General features: G+C 37.7%; 1 protein-coding gene across 1 annotated transcript in view; it reads left to right on the top strand.

The window, feature by feature from the left end:
- The first annotated feature begins 571 nt into the window (after window positions 1-571).
- The window catches only part of LOC104544893 (vasoactive intestinal polypeptide receptor 1-like), a 25,742-nt gene continuing 4,887 nt past the window's right edge, over window positions 572-21,426 (top strand). Inside the window, exons 1-9 of the mRNA XM_010189896.1 lie at window positions 572-634; window positions 10,125-10,224; window positions 13,910-14,017; window positions 14,763-14,872; window positions 16,491-16,588; window positions 17,667-17,799; window positions 18,227-18,380; window positions 20,308-20,368; window positions 20,646-20,715. Of these exons, the coding sequence (XP_010188198.1) occupies window positions 602-634; window positions 10,125-10,224; window positions 13,910-14,017; window positions 14,763-14,872; window positions 16,491-16,588; window positions 17,667-17,799; window positions 18,227-18,380; window positions 20,308-20,368; window positions 20,646-20,715 (867 nt within the window). The 5' untranslated portion in view covers window positions 572-601. The remainder of the gene's footprint in view (window positions 635-10,124; window positions 10,225-13,909; window positions 14,018-14,762; window positions 14,873-16,490; window positions 16,589-17,666; window positions 17,800-18,226; window positions 18,381-20,307; window positions 20,369-20,645; window positions 20,716-21,426) is intronic.

Here is a 21,426-nt window from a genome sequence, read left to right as displayed (position 1 = left end):
ACCTATTGCACCAAGAGATAAGGCTACATTGGAAGCATTTTGTAACACAAGGTTCAGAAAGATCTTATGCAGCTTGTGGAGGAAATCCTCTGTCACTGCTTAAAATTTTCCATCCAAGAGGAGAGGGATGCCAGAACCCAGAAACTCCATCTCTAGGAGTCCCCAGGGAATACTACAATGTCAGACTTACTGAAAACCCAGAACCTGCTTTCACCAACCACTGGGCATGGGCCCATTAGCAGAAGGAGGGGTGAACTCAGCATCTCTCCACACAGAGAACATCTGCTTCCAAATACACCCTAAAAAACAAGCTTCAGCTCTCCACAATTGGGCAGGTGGGTAACCAGAGGACAGGTTCACAGAGGTGGGTCCAAAATTCCAGGAAGATGCTGGAGAATCTCCATCCCTCCCCTGCAAACCTGACTCTCCGGAACGGAAAAGTGCCAGGCAAATCCAGGAGGGACCGGGGTGTTCGGGAAGGGAGGTGCAAGGCTCTCCGGGGCGGGTCTTGGGCAGGTGGAGGCGGGCTGAGCTTCCCGGTTTTTTGCCAGCTTCATAACAGGAGGAGGGAGCGGAGAGGACCCGGTGGCTGCTGCGGAGGATGCGAAGTTTGTGCTGGCTGCTGCTGCCGCTGGTGAGTGCCCGGCGGTGACCCCTCGGGGTCCGGGGTGGATATGGGGCACCGCACATCTGGCTTCTGGCACTGTTGGCCACAGCTGGATGGCTCTGCCGCTGCCCTGCAGGATCCGGGGAGGGGAGATGTCTGCAGAGGTAGGGTAACTTTTCTCCTAACAGGGAGGAGGTAGAAAGATAAGGAAAGGGTTGAAAGAGGGGATAGGGACATAAAGGGGGAGGAAAAAAATATTGCTGAGTTAAAGGTTTGACCCAGCTCTTTTCTTTACAATTTTTTCAGCCCTAAAATGCCATTAGTAAATGTCTTTTCATTCATTAGAGTTGCAGCTTCCAAAGGACAGAAAAGCATCCCTGAATCAGAGTAGCTGTAGCATAGCTTTAGAAGGGCAGAAGTGGACAGCTTGCTGTCCTAGCTGTCCTGAGAAAGGCAACTTTACTGAAGAAAGAGGATAACTATGCACGAATAGTTCCTCCTCATAGTTATGGGACATTTGCCTCTTTGAAAGGGCACTGATGTTTTTATTGCTGAAGGCATCTGCTCATAATATCACCAAGCAGGAGCATGAACAATCTTATTTCTGCAATGCACTACAAGCTGCAGGTGAGCTTGTAACATTAAAGACTGGGGAAGATGTATGAGCACAGAGGCACAATTCAAGCACATATATCCCTCCCTAAGCCCTGTGCTTTACTACTGGCATTGCCTGGTTAGAAAAAGCTAGTGTAAGTCCAAGTACAGTCAGATATCCTCTTTTCCCCCAATCTTCAGTCTCAGAGAAGTGTTTGGGAACCTTCCTAAAGGGGTGATTCTCAGGAACTCATTAATTCTAACTTTAACCATTTCACAGGTAATTGTTCAGTGTAGGCTGGGATTCAGACTCCCATTATAGTCAAAGGGTAGATATCCACCTTCCTGGGAGGCATTTCAACTTGTCCTGAGAAAGACAGATGGGGTGGATATTCCTCTGGAGCCCGTTTTGTTCCACTGGTTCTAGTGAGAGCCATCATGGCTGCTGATTGCTCTTGACCCTTCAGTTTTTAAAGGTGAAAGATAGTATGTATGTTTTCACACCTGTACTTCACATCCTCTGGAACTTGTTTTTTTTCCTCTGTATTTACACAGCTTTATATGTAAAGTGTTGGGATATAAGTCCTTGCTACGTAAACTCTCTCACTTATAGCTATTATCATGCATAACACCCTGCAATACCCATAATAATAATATACCCGAGGGAAAACTTGTCAGCCTAAAGTGTTAGACTCCTACAGGTAGAGTAACCTTGGCATCTGGACTAATCTTTTTATACATAATAGTGACACAACTTATTCTTGCAGCTGTCAGCAGAGTGGAGCTAACCTGACATGATGTATCATGCACATCTGTGGGCTGCCACGCATCATTTTAATGTTTTAGCATATTGCAGAAGGCTGTGCCCATAATAAAAGTAATTCTACAAACGGCATGTTCTACATAGCTTTTGGCCTCAAACTGTGGCTCATATATGAATTCTAACTACATATCTGGTAAGAGTCAGTGCTCTAAACATCTGTGGTTTTCAAGTCTCAAACTAGGCCTTATCATAAGCTTTGCAGCCTAAGTGAGGCAGTCAGGGAAGGCCAGAGACCCATAGGATGTATTGAGTACACAGTCCTTTTGTATTTTAAAGGATCATGTCAGAGCAGAGAAATAATGCTAGTGTGGATTCTGCAAATAGTTCTTTATTCAGATATGAAAATAAACCAGAAAGGTTATCCTGAAAACTTCCTCAGTAAAATTGGGTACTTTTACGTCCTATCAGCTCCACAGGGAGATGTATGTTGCAGGATATACTTTGTACCTTGCAGAAGAGAGTCCTTGACATTAAAAATTACCATTAGCTTGTAAGTGACAAGGAACAGAGAGCAGTGGGTACTAAAATGCTTAAAAATTACTTTTCCTGTCTTAAAGAGTTCAAAGTCTCAGGAAACAGAGGGTGGGGGACAGAAAAAGACTCAGCATTCACCGTCCTTCTTGCTTTCTTCTTCAAACATGTAGCAGCTTTTCATGTTTCTGGGGAATGGGTTCAGTCTGATCTAATGAGTGGATGTGAGAATGGAAACCTAGATGGTTTATCATTGAGCTGTACATTTGCTTTAACAAAGTATTTCTTGTGGTAATAGGCACATGGATTCAAACCCCTGGCAAGATGCTGAGCTTCCAGTAAAACAAAGCTGAGTACCTAAATATCTGATATCACCACTATTAGCTAATTTGTGTGGAGGGACATGCATGTTTTTTCTAGGAATTCAGTCCCTGCAGACCTTAAATTCCCCTCCACAGGGAACTGGAGATGTGGAAGAATCTGATTAGGTGTTTCATTAGCCTGAAGGGAGTTAATGAAGAGAGACAGGCTCCTGCACAGTGAGTCACTGTCCTCAAATAGGTGTCTGAGAGGTAGGAGGAATCCTTCACTGGAACCACTTGTCTACCTTCATTGATCATTAAGAGAGGCTTGATGAGGGGTTTAGATTAATCATCTAAAGTTGTCTGTCTAAAATTAGGGATCTTGTCTAAAGCTACTCATTTAGGCTCCTTCAATACTACTGGGAAGAGACGGAAACACTCCAAGAACAATGGCTGTGGCTTCTGTTGAGGGAACTTGCTGATGGACTTTGACATCTAGGTTTCAGTTCTTTGGGATTAGGTGACATGAACCCCACCTTTAGGCGAACAACATGTAGGAAGGGAGAAATGTCTCTTTAATTTGGAGGAACACATGCAATAGCAGGAAATGAGGATCCTCAGTTATTAGTGCTCTGTTATTCTTTAAGTGTTAGTGGTAATTAAATGCTCTGCCAAATTTAGCACACAGCTAATAAATTTGTTTTCATTTTTCTCAAGATAATATTAATTACATAGGGTTTGTAAGCAAAATAAATTAGTATGACTGTGTTGTCACAAACAGAATACCTATGAGTAAATGCATATATTGATATACATGGATAGATATGTATAGCAAATACTGTTCTATATAACACTATGCAATTAAATATAGTCAGATAAATACACTCCAATACACAAAAAGGAGCATTCAAGCATTACTCCAATGTCTTAAAATCAATCTTGAAAAGATATTCCTCTAAATGACTGTAAGGCAATCAGTGTCTCAGCTTCTCTTGTTCCATAGGTAATCAAGTTAGAAAGATAAAACAAACACTGAAAATGTCCTCTAGGTAGTCATTTTCAGTGAAAAAGACTCCTGAAATAATCTATTTAACTGGCTGAAAAGAAAGCTTGGAAATAGGTTTTTCACTTCGGGGTTGAACGCTTCTGGGATCAAGACTGTGTCAGAGCTTGCAAGTCAAGGGCAGGGCTGTCTACAATAACTAAACATGTTGCTGGTGGCTGGAGTCATGTCACTGCTGTGGTCACTTCATGCTTTACAGTCAGTCAAAATCAGAGTGTGTTTGGTATAGAAGAAACAAAGTGGATGCTCATCTGTATGTACAAGCACATTTGAGCAGTGGACTTTCTCGCTGCATAAGAAATCCTTGGTTGCTTTTTATAATTACTTGTAGTTTTCTGAAAGAACATAATACTACATATATTACATTATATATATCCCAGAATTACTTCCAGGCCATTGTGGGTAGGAAGATCCTTACTGTGGTGACTGTGAATGTAGTTGCACTGAAATGGACAAGTGCTCATGGAGCTTGAGGCTGGTCGAAACTCCCTCCAAACCGTATGTGAAAATTAGCCAACTTTAATGACCTGTTTTTCCCAGTCTCAAAGCTCTCTAATTAGCACTTGTCTCTTTGAGAAAGGACTTATGCAGATGGAATGAGGCAGATCTTATGGTATATTTTGATGAGATACATTGAATGATCTGAGTAGTTTATAAAAAAGACTGACGATTTCTTTGTCTTCTTCAGTTATTTGACCTGTGTTCAGTCTTTTTAATAAGCCTTCTTCCATCGTATAAGCCTTTCCTGTTTATCAACATTTCAGTTGAAATAAATGTATGCATTTCAGAGCATATCCTGGTTCTCTGGACTGTGTCTTTGGCATCACTGGCCAACTTTCAGAACCAACTGAACACCTCATTCCACAGTTAAAAATGGTCAGGGAATGCAGGAGTTTTGAATGTCTTTGCTGTGCCTTTCTATATCCTAAAATATCAGCTGAGTTTTAATCGTCCAAGCTGTGAGTCAGTGTGTGACATGAATGGCAGACAACTCTGGTTTTGTATAAGGGAAGGCTAAAATATTCGGATATCAGAGTCATATCAGAAAAATTGAACAGGGGAAGCACAGACAGGGAGAACAGGGAGTACAGAGATGATTTCAGAGGAGATCTGAGATGAGATCTGAGATTAGAATGCAAGCTGTAGAGACAGGCAAAAAGAACAGTGATGAATATTCTTAGTAAATGATTTATGCACTTGACGCAAAACCTATTTGTGAGGTTTTGGGATTGCACTGCATTGGAAACTGAACCAGACCACTGGAAAGATAGTTCAAGTTCTTAAAACCTCCTCACCTTGCCAATGATTTCAGCCACTTCTTTGATTTTTGATTAATTTTCAGAAAGACTAAGGGTTACTAATTTATTTCTGTCTCTTTCATCCCATTGAATTGCTTTTTCAAAAGAGACAAATATATTCAGTGTCCAGCTTCGAAGCACTTCCCTTGTTTTCAGAGAGCATAGATAATGTCCCTAGTTTTCCCTAAGCATGCTAATGGACTTCTTAATGACTGAAGGTCTGTCTTTCATGTGACATCTAAATTACAGTTATTCTACCACCACAACAGTCTAGGGGCACCATCTTTGGATGGGGTCTCAGGAAAGATTGTTTTTAACTAAGTTACACTAAGTATGGCATGAAGATGTCGCTAGAAAAACTCTTTTACCAGTGTTTGTTAAGTCCAATGTTGATAAACATGAACAAATCAAAGCCCAAAGTACATTAGGTTGATTTTTCTGTTCAGATTTGGGTAAACAAATAAAGAATCATGTAACAGAGGAAATAGAAAACAATGTTGTATTTACTATCAGTGAGAATGCTACTTAAGGTTTCAATGCAATAACCATATAGATGTTAAGAAAAAAAAAATCAAAAGTAAGCACAAGCCCAAAATATGGCTCTCTGAAGTGTCTCAGGTTTTTAGCATGCCCACACCTGCCATAGGTAAATTTTTAATATTCACTCTGTGTTTGCTTTCTTCCAGCTAAGATTGCTTCAGTAGTTAGGACTTAGAGTTAACATGATGTTGTGAATCTTGGCTGGTCACTAATGTTCAAGCCAGCAAAAAGTTCTTCATGTTGTGATGCTCAGCAATGCAAAACCCCATTCCTTGAGTGCTGTCTACAACACTACATAAAAGTCTTTAAGTTTTCCGTATAAGCCTTGGGGTGAAGGCATCCCACTGTGATTTTCAGTAAGGTTCATGGCAGGTTACTGCTTAGCTACTAGGAAATGTTGATCCAAGAAGTAACAGCTTAAAACCTCTTAGGCTTATTATTGTGGCAGTGAAGACTACATCAGGTTGGACATCCCTGCCTCTGAAATCTCTGCTTTGTTTTGGTTCCTAAATTATCATTTTCTAAAGTGAACAGGAGCTACTCTTTTCCTACAAGAGTTCAGTCATTACAGCAGATGCCTCTCAAACTGCAACAAATACAGAGCCCCTACTTTCTTAACCATTGTAGGCAGATTAGAGCAGCAACACTTATTTTCAAGGCACTGTGAGATTAATAACAAAAAATAAGTACGCCATATCCAACAAATCACTAGTAATGTTCTGCCCAGAAGGGTTTTCTTTAACTGTAAAATGGCTTAATGTTTTCCTTTTTTCTTTAAGCCTTAGGACAACCAACAAATTGAAGCATCATCACTGTTCTCAATTTCTTGTATATGTGTAATTTATTTTTTTTTTTTTAACTTCCGGTAAGGATACAAGACCATTAATTACCACCACCGCTCTCATTTTCGCTTCTTATTGGATGATCTGTAGGTTACATCTGCTATTGCACTTGATATTGATTTTCAAACACTGAAGTGTCAGTAATATTTAGCCTGTGCACTGACCTATAACAAAAACTGTGGGCTCTGGTGGCTGTAGCTACTCCCACTCCAAATCCAGTAACCCAGAAGCAAACAAAATGTGAGCATGCTGACTAATTGCTTCACTATCAGTGGTAGTAATGTTGGCTACAGTCTCACCATTGGTCAGCATCACCAGCAGTAGATCAGGATTTCTAGAAGAAATTGTAAAATCATGTTTTCTGTCAATTCATTACTGTTTTCAAGAGGCAGGAGTCTGGAGTATATTAACTAGGGATCTGATCTGTGATGGCAATTCTTTTCTCATGTGTGAAACCAATGAGGTACATGGGGTGGGTAGGTAACCCATGAGTAGGTTATGGGCTTCCCCAGCCACTGTAAACAAATAACAGTCCACTGATTTCAGGGCAGCTCTGCTGAATTTGGTGACTGAGGGTCTGGTTCAAAAGGTATAGATTTGCCAAAGGAGAGAAAAAAGGACATGAAGCCTATTTCGAGCAGCAGGCAGTCTGGCACACATATTCAATGTCCATTGTATGACCTGGGAGAGCTCAGCTGCTTTGTCTCTCATTTATGTTCCACCTGCATCTGCTGCAACTGTTGCTTAAGTGGCCTTTGGAGAAAGATAACCCTTCCTCCTCTGAAACCTTTCAAAACTAACTATGTGTCTGTTTCCACCATTCACAGCACCTCTGGCATGAGGAGGCAGTTGTGTTAATGCATCTCTCCCAAGTGCTTGTTTCTCAAAGGCATTTCAAATCTCCTTTCATGGGTTTGATTTCATTTTGGGTTATGTCTTGCCATTGCTTTCAAACCTTTTGCCAGAGGATTCAGTATAGATAATAAGGTGTCATGACTTAAACATCAAGTTTAAGAACATTCCAGATACAAAATTTCTCAACAGTAATAGAGTCCAGAAATTCCAGAAAGTGAAGAAATTACTTATTTCCTGTCCAGCTGTATTTATGTATATAATCTGAAAAAGTGAAAGATATACGTAGCAATCATTTTGTTACTACTACTCAAATAATTAATTTGTTATGTAGGCTGAATGCAAAGTGAAATGTATGTTAAAAGATAGAGCAATGAGCAGGGAGCCTACTTATACCTGAAAAATTGCATTTCAGAATTGTGTTACTATAGTTGAACAGCAAGAAGTACTATTTTAAGAGTCACTCATGCTGATTTATAAAACACATTTCAAATTACCCACTGGAGGAATATGAAAAAAACCATGACTTAATTTTCTTTTCAAACAGTGTCCTTAATCCATTTTCTGTTCTAATATTAGGATGTATGAACTATCTCTAGGGCCTCATAATTAAAAGCAGTCTGTCCATGCTACTTTAAAACCCAAACGTAGGCAGAAGTTTTAAACGTTTTTAAAGACAAAACTGTGCTCTTTTATTCCCCCCCCAGGCAGATATTATTGCTAAGATGTAATAGTCTATATGACTTCCAGTAAAGTTTTTGTGGAGGAGTCCTGGTTGAAGTGCTCACTGAAAACATTCTGAAGGCCAATAAGTCAGCTTCCTGAGACTGAAATGTAATATAGCAATGATGTTTCATTTGTACTATGTTTTGAAACTCATTAGAGTTTTAGAATGGCCTACAGTCTTCCTCAGAAATGTATCAGAAAGCCTTCAATCCATCATTTCCATTAAAATCAGTACCCTTTGAGCTTCTGGCTTTGCCTTGAATAGCACAGCTTGAAAAAGAACAAACCTTCTGCCCTATTCCATGTAAGTCTCCCAATGTCTTGAAAATCCAAATATCTCAAAGGAGGCTTCTGTGCAGTATTCAGTTGTCTCACTGCAATCCAGTTGCTTTCTAGACTCTTTTGACTCTATTGACTCTGTTGATTCTAGATTTAATTCAGTTATGTAAAGATGGGTGTGTAAAATTATTTGAAATATCAAGTAATGTGCCTGAGACTTTTATATGGGGCTATCAGAATTAACACAGAATCTACACAAGAAGACTAATAGACCCTATAGCATCCCAAATGGCACTAACCATTCCTGGGTGAGTGAGATATCCTTTCTATTCCCACAGACTGCCAAAGAAGCCCAAATGACATAGTTACATGAAGGCACTGACACTGTAGATACCTTCTCAGAATTTAATTACCTTTCCAGAGACACTCATTTTGGGCTGTTTTAGAGTATTGAGAACATTTTCACAATCACAGCCGATATCATGCAGGACTACAGGGAATGAAACTTTCTGGAGTGGGAGATGGAGGCCAAGCAAAATATATGACAGCACCTAAATGACACTAAGAATGTGTACCTAAGAAGATGAATCTAGACTCAGTTCAACAACTGATGTCTAGAAATCAATTTACCTGTTTAAATGTAGGTATCTTAACCTCTGAGATTAATATAATTCCTTAAGTTTCCAAAACAAGTCATTATTTTTTTCTCATTTCTTCATCTGGTAAAATGGAAACCCTCTCTCTCTAAGGAGTGTGTAGCATCCTAAATAATAGGTTGATAAAAATTTGTAACCTGATTAGACTATGCACAAGACTACTATTTTTTTAATTTCTGTAAATTCTTGGGCTTCAGTATTTCTTATTTTAGCTCAAATGGGCATAAAATTTCTGCTCCTATTTAATCCTTCTGTTTTTATAATCATGCACAGTGCATTCAGAAGGGAAGAGCTTACACCTTGTTCTCTCAGTAGAGTGATTTGTATAGCACTATAATCTCAAGATCCCAGAGTAGATTGGAAGTCCATTCTATTAGTATCAGCATCAGAGCAGAGCAGGCATTCCCTTCTGAAGTGTAATTAAGAAGTCTTGACTTAATTACATGTTGTCACATGTAGGGCTAATTCCTTCAATAAAGAAAACTTGGTTCTTGGGAGCTCCCAAAAACAGGAATATTTTGCCTATAGATAGTTATGAACATCCAAAATAATTAACTGCAAAAACCCTCACCAACATGTATTTTTTAAAAATTATTTGTTTTTATTTGTTTTATGGGGAAGAAATATCTATACATTCACACTGCGTGTATGTTTGGAGGACTCTGTGTGAATATTCCTGTAGCTGATGGATTCATCCAACTTTGGCCAGTTGACAAAGAGGTGGAGATCCAAAAACTGTGAAATTCATTTAAGTTTTGTGAACTTAAGGTGGTATAAATGTCCAGATTGGAGAAGAGCTGTTACATGAACTTGACTGTTATGATACTCAGAAGAATTCGCATGAATTTGCATATCCAGATGCGTATACAAATTGATAAACATATGAGATCACAGCCTCTTTTTCTCATTGCCATTTACATGTCCTATTTGCAGAAAAACCTTCAGCTGGAGTTTTCACTTTCTTGGGTCCAAAAAGTATCAGCCATGAGGTACAAACTGGAAAGAAACCTCTCTCTTGTTATTCCAATAATCACAGAAATTCTTGGTTTATTCTGTCTTTCTCTCACCAAGGTTGAGGGAATCCACCCAGAATGCAAGATATTCCAGCAGGTGGTGAAAGAGGAGGCTCTCTGCTTAGAAAAGAATGAAACTGTTTCACTTGATCTTAAAGGTAATGGTCCTGATTGTCAAGCTCAGATATGAATATCTCTTGTCTTATTACAAGGGCACAGTGTGAAGATACCGTTTCTTCTCTTGAATTAAGATTTCATTCCTGTTTTGAATTGGTTTCCTAATAGCTTGAAGTGATTCTCCTTCTATAGGCTGGGGCTTTACATCGTTTGGCTGGGGACATCCATCCATCACTGGACATCTTTAAAGGCTCAGTAACTATGTCAGGATTTGACTTCTTTGGCATGTTTAAAATAAATGGAGAAAGATGGGTGTCCCTAGAACATTTTTCATAGCCTTTAGTTTAGATGTTTATTTTAGGATGAGATAAATCATTCTCTGGAGTCCTATATATCTTCACTAGCTACAGAATGAGACTAAGATGATTGGTTCAGACTCTGACAAGTTTAGATGCTTAGTTAAGGAAGGAAAAGCCCTGCTTGGAATGTCTAACATTGCTAAGGTATTTGGTGTGTACTTCACCTGTATCCAAAACTCCAAATAAGCTTCCAAAGAAGACATTGAAAAGCATGCTGAAAATATATTGTGTTAAGAATCATTTCTATCTGGTAAAAAAGTCTTTTGCCCAAAAAATGAAGAAAAAAATAATCTAAACTTATTCAAAATATTATATTTCTATATTTTTTAAGGTTCTTTGTTTCTTTGTTTAAGAAGATTTATTGTGGTGGTGCTCTGAAATCTATTAAATGCTCAAATATAAGTTTTGAAAATTAAAATTAACATTTCAGAGACCTTATAAAATATTTTTGGAATGCTATGTAGGCAGTTCTCTTTGCTGATCTTACTGTATTGTGGTTACCTGTTTTCAATTGATTCAAAGTGAAATTCCAAAATGTTGAAAATCTTTCTGAAGTTCAGTCACATTTTTTTTCTGGCCACCTTTGCCTAGAAAAGTATTAATCCTCCTCAGTGAGATATTTTCAGTTGGCATGAAATATCAGATGTTCATTTTCTACAAAGGAGTTTGACACAAAGATGCTTCATGCACTTGGTATGAATAGATGTATTGCAAACACCTGAAAGTCTGTCTTTAGCAGCCTACTGAAATCTAGAGACTTAGCCCTAAGTTACTTTCTTTATCTCCTTATCTATTTTTCTGCAGCCTTTCCACTCAGTTCAATGCCTGGTATCGTTCTTGTACTTGCCTACTTTATAGTAGCTGTATTTTTCCTCCTCTTTAATGAAGTCCAGAATACCTCCTGGAAACATTTTGCACTTGGAACACCCAGTAACCCCAGAAAATTCCTGGCAACAATCAGGCATTTTTCATACTGATTTATTACATACATTTTCTATTTGAAAAGTACAATGTGGCATTTCAAGTATTCTTGTTTTCACCAGAAACATAATTACATGATTTGGGAATCCTTTCTGTACAAAGGCCGCTAAAAGTAATAAAAACTGCTCAACTGTCTATTAAACTATTAAAAAATATTGAACTTTGTCAACTCTGATCTTCTCAAAGCTCCCCTTTCCATCTTTTATTCCCTAGAGATGGAAAAACATTAATGAAAACATGTTCTGATATTTACAGCCTTTCTCAATATAGTTCAAAATGAAACATTAGATCTGAAGAAACAATCCAATATTTCATCTGGGGTATTTATAAACTAGACTACATTTGGTAAAAGTCCCTGGCTTACATTTCAATTTTCAGGAAGGATCACAGTTTTTACAGGGTTACTTCTCAGCACAAACAGAGAATCTGAGCTGGATTTAGTCTCTGTTGCAGACTTTTTGGTCTAATGTAGTTCCACTTTAATCTTGCTGTACAAAGCAGTGTCTAATGAGTGTCATCAGTAGAGTCCAGAGTGTAATTCCTCTCATCTTGAAGTAGATGTGCAAAATAGGTCAATCAAATCATGCTCTAAAAATGCTTATTATTCTCAACTGTCTAAAGAATGAGTCCTGGGTTACTGAAGAAGACTTAAATATCTATGATGCCAGCATTACTTGGTACAACTCCTACTGCAGTTGTCTTGTTGGAGTCTCAGGTGACCTGGACAGTCATTAGACTCTTGAAAAACTTGGCTTGCTGCCTCTGCACTCAGTCATTTCTCTGATATAAACTGCAGAAGTTATTGAAAATAAAGCCGGATCTAAGATATAAAACATACGGGTTCCACTCCTACATAAGGTCACCCGATTGTCATTTTTCATCCCACATCGCCAAATATGATAGATATTTAAACCTAACTCCTCAGAGGTACTATAGTCCCTCTAAGAAGGAACCTTTAAGTTCCTAAGCTTATGTGTGTGGGCCACTGCATGTCTAAGTGAGACTCGTATTACCTGACTTTATTAATTTGAAAATTAGCAGCCTTGTTTAGGCTATAACCATCAGAGAGACCTAGGTATTTGCGGTGACTGATTCATCATGTTCTCAGAAAGGAGCCGCCAATATATGGGATGAATCATGCACTGGAAGTTCCTGTGTCTTTCAGCTGATTATAGAGGGAACGTAGCTAAGATTAGCTAACATATTTTAGACAATTAAAATCAGAGATAATGAATCAGGACTTCTATTTTCCCATCTGGTGAATTGAGGATATCAAGAATTTCATCCTTCCAAGGGTGATATGAGGATGATGCTGTGGGGGATTCTCAGGACTACCCTTTCAGAAGCCCAAGAATAACTTTGGTCAGCTACAGGCAAGTAATATTGCTTCCACATTTCAGCTCTTGACAATTTTAGATTTACCTTGTCATCAGTCACAGAGGAAACGGAAAAGAATCAGTGAAAGAAAATAAACACCTACCAAATGAAACTCATGCACCGCTTTATGACCACCTTACGACTATCTAGAGATTGGTTTCAGTTGCAGCGCAATGCTTTTTTTATTGGTTCAGGCACCTTTACAAGCTGATAATTTTTCTGTGCTGCACCCACACTCACTTGCCAACAGACACTGCATGACCACAGCTTAAGTCTCAATGTGATGCATTTGTGACAAAGCTGTGACTAACTGTAACTTCTGAAAACCCTTGTTATCAGACTCACAGTATTCCCTGCATCATCGGCTAGTAACTTCTGCTGTAAGGAACTACATAAATGCCAACCGGTCAGACGTACTCCTGATGATGTTTATTTTATGTGATGCTGGGAGATGTTCTTCTAGTTTGGGATCAATGTCATCCCTGTTGAAGTCTGTTGTAAAAATACCACTGATTTCTGAAGACCAGGACTTCACACCTTATATTATTTCCTTTAAGTCATATGAGATTGGTAGACTTTAGGCACGGAATCAAGAGGCAAAGGCTGAATTTTTATATCTAATGTTTTTCAGTTAGACTCTGAAACAAGTAATGAGAAATCTCAAGTGCTAATAATTATTCAGTATTGTGATTTTAGTGACTTTGGTTTCGACAACAGAAAGAGCACCAGTGGAATTGACTTTCAGATTTTGTCTGCTTGTATTTCAGGTACATTCTCTCATGATATAAGGGGAGAAAGGTCCAGCTGGAATATCAAGTGCATATGTGAGCGATGATGCATTCAAGAAGAGGAAAACAATACAATCCTTCATTTGCAGAGCTCCATGTGTTGCTGTGGCTCTTCTTCATGCATGTGAATTAGTGGGAAAGCTACTGACAATCTCATTATGGAAGATCAACTGTGTGATGTTCTGTGTGTGTTTCTTTATTTAGAGGCACCTTTTTTTCAGGATGTGCCAGAGATTGGGATGGTCTAACCTGCTGGCCCAAAGCCACTTTTGGAGAAGTAGTTAAAGTTCCTTGTCCAAGATTTTTTGAAGAAATCACCAATATTCATGGCAAGATTATTTTCCTATTCTTTTTATCCCTATATATTTTTAAGATCGATTCTAATAAGTAAAGAATCAGTAACTAGCGTATTTTCCTGATTCACAATGCTATCTTATGTCAGATGACATGCAGCATTATCCAGATCCACATCTTGGATTATGGTCAATGTTTGGCACTCTTTTGTGTAATGGTGTATTGAATTATTAAGTCTCTTTGGTGATCTAAAAAAATATGGATAATTGCACTACTTTGCTGATGTTGTAAAGGAGTATAATTATGCCAGAGAATCACTGATTTATAAAGTCACAGAATAATTGATGTCAGAAAGGACCTCTTGGGGTCATTTTTCCAATCCTCCGGTCAGAGTAAGACCAAGTTAAAAAATTGTACTAACTTCAAAGCTAGATCAGGTGGCTCAGGGCTTTGTCCACAAGCACAAATTATGCTGTAAATGTGGGATAGAAACATAATTTGATTTCCTTTGTGTAAAGAATGAATTTGCATAAGGAATTTTCTATATGAAATGTAGAAGTCCCACTGCATCTTCAAATGAATGAGAACATCTGCCTCAACTTTTCAAATGATAAAGAATATTGTAAGTCTGTAGCTAATCTTGCTGAACATGACTCAACCTGTAAATACCTAACTTAAGTATCAAAGTAGGAATAAACATTTGTTATTTCCTGTCAAAACTTAAATAACACATCCCCCTACCCCTTCTAATTCATTCTCTGATATATTTTACCGTTAAAGGCTTCCTTCAGAGAAACTGTACACAGGAGTCATATTGGTCAGAACCATTCCCACCATACACCATTGCCTGTGGATTTGATGAAGGTTCCAGTAAAGGGCCTGAGGATCAGGTGAGTTTTTTATTTCCTGCTGGTGGACACCTCCAGAGCATCCTCTTCTGAGTGTGCTGAGTAGTTGGACGCTCCCACATATCTGAGCCTTGACAGAACCCAGTAATTACTCACCTTAAGGGCTATGTTAAAACCTTTTAGATATATTATATATAAAATACTTTATATTATATATAAAATACCTTTATATTATATGTAAAATACCTACATATATACCTACATATATACCTACATATATACCTTCTCCGGGTAATCTCTGGCTTGTGCTAAGCCAGGCATAGCTTGTAGCTGGCCAACACTGACTATATATGGGACTATATTTTCATTTTAACATTATGGAAGATTTCAGAGCAAAGATCATGTCTATGCTGCCACTGTGTTTAGTTTGTTATTCCAGTCAAACCCATGAGGTCTATAAAAGAAAGATAGTATCAGTAAGCTCTACTGCATTGTAAACATAAGGACATAAGGAAGAAGACTGTATTATCTTCTAAGAGAACCCTTGCTTTGTATCTTATGTCTGCAGTGAGGACTTGTGATGTCTTCTGCATATAGTGTTTTTTAGCTATCAACAAAAACATAAAAATGCATCAAAATACTTAATTGTCCCTTTGAAGAACCTGTTTTCTAATTTTCAGCTGTGTTTTGAAAATACTGTATAAAAGATTAGGACTGTTTCAGAAACACCAGGATGATCCCTAGGTTGTCCACATTTCATAATTTATTTATGTATCTATTTAAAATTGCTAATTGTTTGGCTCAACCTTGGATTTCTGCTGTTTGGATAAACAGAGTTTGGATCAACTAAAGAATTAAGTGTCCATTGCATTTGCAAGGAGGAAATTTGCCTGGATTCAGAGAATTTAGTTTCTTGGGACTTGGAATAATTAGGTGATGTAGTGAATGAGAATAAAATTTGCATAGCTAAAGCAGCGTAAACTTGCTTCATTTTTCTTGAGACACAGGCTATTTGAATGCAAAAGAAACAAACAAATGAACCGTAAAGAATTTATAGTGTTGCAGAATACAGTTGGTGAATGAATTGTTCAAAGAATTAAAGATTGTGATGTTATTTTCTTGGCTTTAAGTTGCCTACTTCCACAGTGTGATATGACTTTCTTTCCCAGTGTTTCAGTTCCCTCATCTGTAAACTACAAGTTTTATTTCTCTTTTAACTATAGCTTTTTATGTAAAATAACACTTATTAAAATCAATGGGAAAGTCTTTTGAGCTAAACAGGATAATCTGGCCCAAATCTAAAGCGACAGATTGACGAATCACCCATCAGCATGCTTCAGTGCCCTAGAGTCTTTATGTACCTACAAGAGAAAATGTAGTTATTTAACCAGAATAACATTTTCTATTGAACACACTCAAAGGGGTCATTATTTCATATGAGCCTGTGGAACCTGTCTCATGTGTAAGGTTAGGTAGGATTCAAAAGAAAAAAGGTGAGTTAGAGACAGAGGGAAAAACCTGAAGCAGATCTCATGCATGCAAAGCAACACATAGGTGATGGGACTGATTACTAAGGGAAAGTGTATCTTGGTGAAATAAGCATACCAGCATGCATGCTGCATAACCACCAGCACTGGTCTGTGTTCTCTTTTTCTCATAGAAATCATATTATTCTGCATTTTGGCGTGTCTACACTGCTGGCTATGCAGCATCAGTGACTTCACTCATTACAGCTCTAATTGTCTTTGCTGCCTTCAGGTAAAAAAATTATTGGTCTCTTTTCAGGATGTGTCAAGATAGCCTCATCCTAATTCCTCTCAAACCTTCTGTGGTTTTGTTTTGTGGATTTTTATATTATTATTTTCAAACTCTTCTCAGATACTGATTTTTTTTTTGTCAATGAGTCCTTTTCTGTTCATGTTGTGTCATTTCCCTGCAGATGTTAAAAAGTAAAGCTACCTCTTTAATCTTACCATAAAGAGGAAATCTTCTAACCTATTGTCTCTAATAATATAAAATAAGCATTTCTCCAGTGCATAGCAGGACATGCTCTGCAGAAACTAGGTGTCTCATGCCCTGAATCTGTAGCCATATTAAGGTGTCCATTCTCTATGTGAAAGGCCATTGCTTCCATAACTGGGAGCTATAGAAGGAGATTTAAAGAAATTCAGATATCATGTTTGGTGATGTTGGGTATTAGAAAATGGATCCTGCTTTGAGCAGTTCCAACGTGCTTGGACAAAAACTTAAAGCTTACTGTTCAGACCAGAGTGCAGAGCACAGAAGCAGCTTCATAACTGGAGATCGTATCACTTATAGAGGGACGCAGGACCAAGAGACTAATATTTCCAGTCCTGGAAGGATATTTCTTCAGTTCAAGGTCAAACCATGCACAGGGCAATCTAGGGTAATGCAGTTGAGGATAAGGCAGCCACTTCTTTGGCAACCATCTCACAACATGTGACTGATACCCACTCAATATTCTCTTCTCCAATGGCCAAAAAGGGTCTGAAGAGCTTGTTCAACAAAAAAAAATTGCTATTTGGAATAATTAGAAGGTATTGCAATATAGTCCAAGAGTCCCAGAGTTGCTCTCTGCTTCTGGCATCTCCTTTAAATGTGTGGTGATTCAAGGGCAATTATATTAACACTTTTATTAGCTTAAACAGATAATAGCTGCTCTGCTCCCCTGTGTCTAGCTCCCTCTCAAATAGTGCCAGATTATTTGTTTGCTTTGGAAGGTGTCTGCAGTCACCCTATATTCCCATATGAGTTCTGATGAGACCATGAGAAATTTGTCTTGAAGAACAATTTTTGTTTTCTCTTCCCTTGCCAGAAAATTCCACTGTACACGGAATTACATTCATATGCACCTGTTTGTCTCCTTTATCCTGAGAGCAATTGCTGTTTTCACCAAAGATGCTGTTTTGTTTGCAGATGAAACTATGGACCATTGCCTGATGTCAACGGTACTAAACCTCCCCTCTCTTTTACCCTTGATTTAACACTTAATTCTTGACCTGAAGAGAATATGGAGATTTATTAAACAAATTTCTCTTTAGTTTGCTAGTACTGAAATCTTAAAGCAAACAATACTGCAGAAACCCAAAGACAGAGTGCTAGGGACTGCATTCAGCTTTGGTATATAAAGTACAGGTCTGTTGACTCTAATGAAGCTGTATCAACTTATATTGGTAAAGAATTTAATCTGTAATGCAGGGTCATTGTTCCCCTTTCAAAAAACTAAAGTCAATTGAAATGATGGAATCCCAAACCTACTGAAATTTTCTATTAGTTTCCGCATTCTTAGGTGGTAATTTTGCTGATACTTGTAAAAGAACTAGACACAATGGAGAGTAAACCTAATATGCTTTTTTTCTTCCTCTGTATCTCCAGGTTTCTTGTAAGATGGCTGTGGCATTTTTTCAGTTCAGTATTTTAGCCAATTTCTTCTGGCTTCTTATAGAAGGGATATACCTGCAAACACTGCTTTTGTTGACCTTTGTTTCAGACAAGCAGTATGTATGGTGGTTCATATTCACTGGCTGGGGTTAGTACTCTTTTCCTCTTTGTGTCATTTAGTATCTGCATTTACTTTTAGAACCAGATAAAATATTTCTTCTGAGATAAAAAATGCCTATCAAAAGTGCTACATTTCTGAAAGTTGTCCAATCATCCAGTACTACTATACCAAAACCATGCCATTATTCTGTCTTTCTTCTATTGAGATATTTATAGGGTTCAAAACTTTGAAGGAGAGTATAGGATAGATTACGACAAGCACTGTGATATGCCTAACTCAAAAGACTGAAGCACTCATCTTTATGATTGGAATTAATTTCATGCAACTACAGTAATTGGAAAGTTATTCATGTAATATAAATTATCTCTTCAGTTTTCTCCTGCAGTCAGTAGAGCGAGGTATGCATGCCATGGTGGTAGCTAATCCAGTCCTCAAGAAGACGAGTAGTGTAGCTGGACAATATCTTGAAAACAAGTTGCCTTCCCACTGACTAAAGAAGTTTGGGTGGCTAACTTTAACTTAATGGTTTTCTATTAGTAAGCAGAATTATCTAGGTGTATCTTAAATCATAGGAGTCTAGGCTTAGGAATCAAATAATTCTATTTTTATTTTGTTTTCAGAGGCCTTCTGGCTTTAAGGAATCTTTTGAGTTTACAGAGCAATTAAAATTATCTCTCATTGTCAGAATATGTGGACATAATACAGAAGATTTCTTTCACTGCAGAGAATTGTTTACTGTGACTCAGATATTCCTGTACCTTACTTTGGCTATTCTAAAATAGAGGCATCCAGATTGAGTTGTTACATTAACATTTTTGGCTTAAGAATGAAATCCAAATTCTCCTGAAGTAAATAGTAATTTATCCTTCATCTTCAGATTCTCAGACTTTTTTATGTAATTACATTTTAATCAGAACTTTATAAAAGGGATGTTGATTTGGAGCTTTTCCAATTATGATTGCCTGAAACTAGATACTGAGACCCTGATTAATCACAGCTAACTTGAGATAACAAAAGAAACACCTCAATTAATAATGTAGTAAACCTCTTTTTCTTCTATAATTAATGGAAACTGAGAGACATCTCAGGGGCGACTCAGATCTTAGGTGATATGGGATGTGAATATTTCTCTTCAGTAATTAATAAGATAACTTGAACTGAATATGGTCTCACCTTTAAGGCCTTGATAAAAGATCTAAAATGAGGAAGTACAACTTATGGGCCTTTCCTACAGATCTCAAATGATACTTTAGAAAGATATTACCTGTATTTCTATAGATTAATCAGTGAAAATGTCATCTGCTTCATATTTATGGCAGCTTGGAAAGTCACTTAGTCTTTTGAAACTCAATTCCACAGAAGGAGAGGAAAAGCAATTGCTAGTTTATAGGTCTTCTTGCAAAAAAAACAAAAAAAAAAGAAAAACAAACCAACAACCAAAACCGAAATAACTATTCTGTCACAAATGTAGAAGGATAAGCAGTGAGAAAGCGAGGCTAGAAATCACCAATTTCTGGATTTAGCTAAATTTTCATGCAATGCTCATCAATTGATTGTTTCTCAGGACAAAAATGTGAACTCTTCCAGCTAGTGTACGAAGGGTTGCATGCTGGCCACAATTCACAAAAGAGCTCTAGCTAAATAAGTGATTCCTCCAGCTTCACAAGTGCTTGTAATTCACATTCAAACCTTCAAGCAACTCTTAGCTGCTGTTTTCAAAAACATAGTTTCACAACATCGCCCTTTCTCCTTTGTTTTGATTTCATTCTACCACCTTTTTTTTGTCTTTCCCCCCTCTTCTCTCAACTGCAAGTTAAGATCTTTTATAAAGGAATTTAAAATTCTCTAGCCCATTGACTGAACAACCTGCTGTACTGTGAACCTTCTTGCAATAAAGTTTTCATGGGACATGCTATCTAAACAATTATTTTGTGTTCCATGTTGATTTTTCCAGGGGCTCCCACCGCTGTAATGTTTGCTTGGGTTCTCACAAGAATCCATCGACAAAATACTGGGTAAGTCAGAGCCTGTGTAAGAAAATCAAGGATGTCCTATTTTGTATTGTAGTTTGATTTGCTGACAGGGAAAATTAGAGATTAAAAACACATCAGAAAGAAAAAATATTCCAAAGTTGTGCCTCTAACCTTTAAAATTCATACGCGAATAGGTGAGAAAAAAATTTTTAGTCTTCCAGTTTTGATTGAGAAATAAACACTACGTCGTGAAAAAAACATGTGTTGTGAAAAGCTCACATAGGATAGATAACATGACTGGTTTTGTTTGCTGTTTCAGATGTTGGGATGATGATGAAAATGGAGTGGTGTTATGGATCATCAAAGGCCCCATTCTGCTAACTGTATTAGTATGTTTTTTTCATTTTGTCTTGTGTATCTTTTGCAATGTGGAAGAAATGTTATAGTCTCCTTTCAGTAAACTAGGAGGAAAGCAATAGCAAGTGCTATGGTATTGAATTTCAAATAGCTGGAAATTATTGTATAGCATGTGGTTTTGTTGTTTGGTTTGGTTTTTTTTCTTCCCACCCCCCACAACTCCCTAAATCACAACCTAAAGGGTAGATCCTGTATTTTCTGGAAACATGCTAGAACATAATGGTATCATCTTGACACCTTCCTTCCACATACCACAGTCTTGTCTGTGTCTCTGTAATCTTTGAAGACAGCTAATCCATACTGGCAATACCTTTCGATAATATGAGGATGGTTTAATGCAAGAAATACATATAGTTGATTTTATCTAGTATATTATAAAAATGAGTTCTTAAGTAGTAAACTTAAGACAAAAAAATCTCCCTTATGAACACATCTATTCCATCTAAATTTAAGGTGGAAAAAGTATGATTTTTAGGACTATATCTGTTATAATCCGCTTCAAATACAATGAAGGGAACAGGGAAGACAATTTAGACCATGTAAAAGGTGCTAGGTACTGACAAGAAGTAGGAGTTAATATCAGACATAAAACAATATTGAAATATGTAGGTCTATATTAATTCAACAAAACTTTCAGCATAGCTCTAGGTGTAACTATATATTTGTGGGCAGAATGAACACTC

This window comes from Mesitornis unicolor, unplaced genomic scaffold (assembly GCF_000695765.1).
Source record: "Mesitornis unicolor isolate BGI_N332 unplaced genomic scaffold, ASM69576v1 scaffold2948, whole genome shotgun sequence".
NCBI classification, from domain to species: domain Eukaryota; kingdom Metazoa; phylum Chordata; class Aves; order Mesitornithiformes; family Mesitornithidae; genus Mesitornis; species Mesitornis unicolor.
Note: the sequence above shows the minus strand (reverse complement) of the source record. Positions and strands in the feature narration are given on the sequence as shown.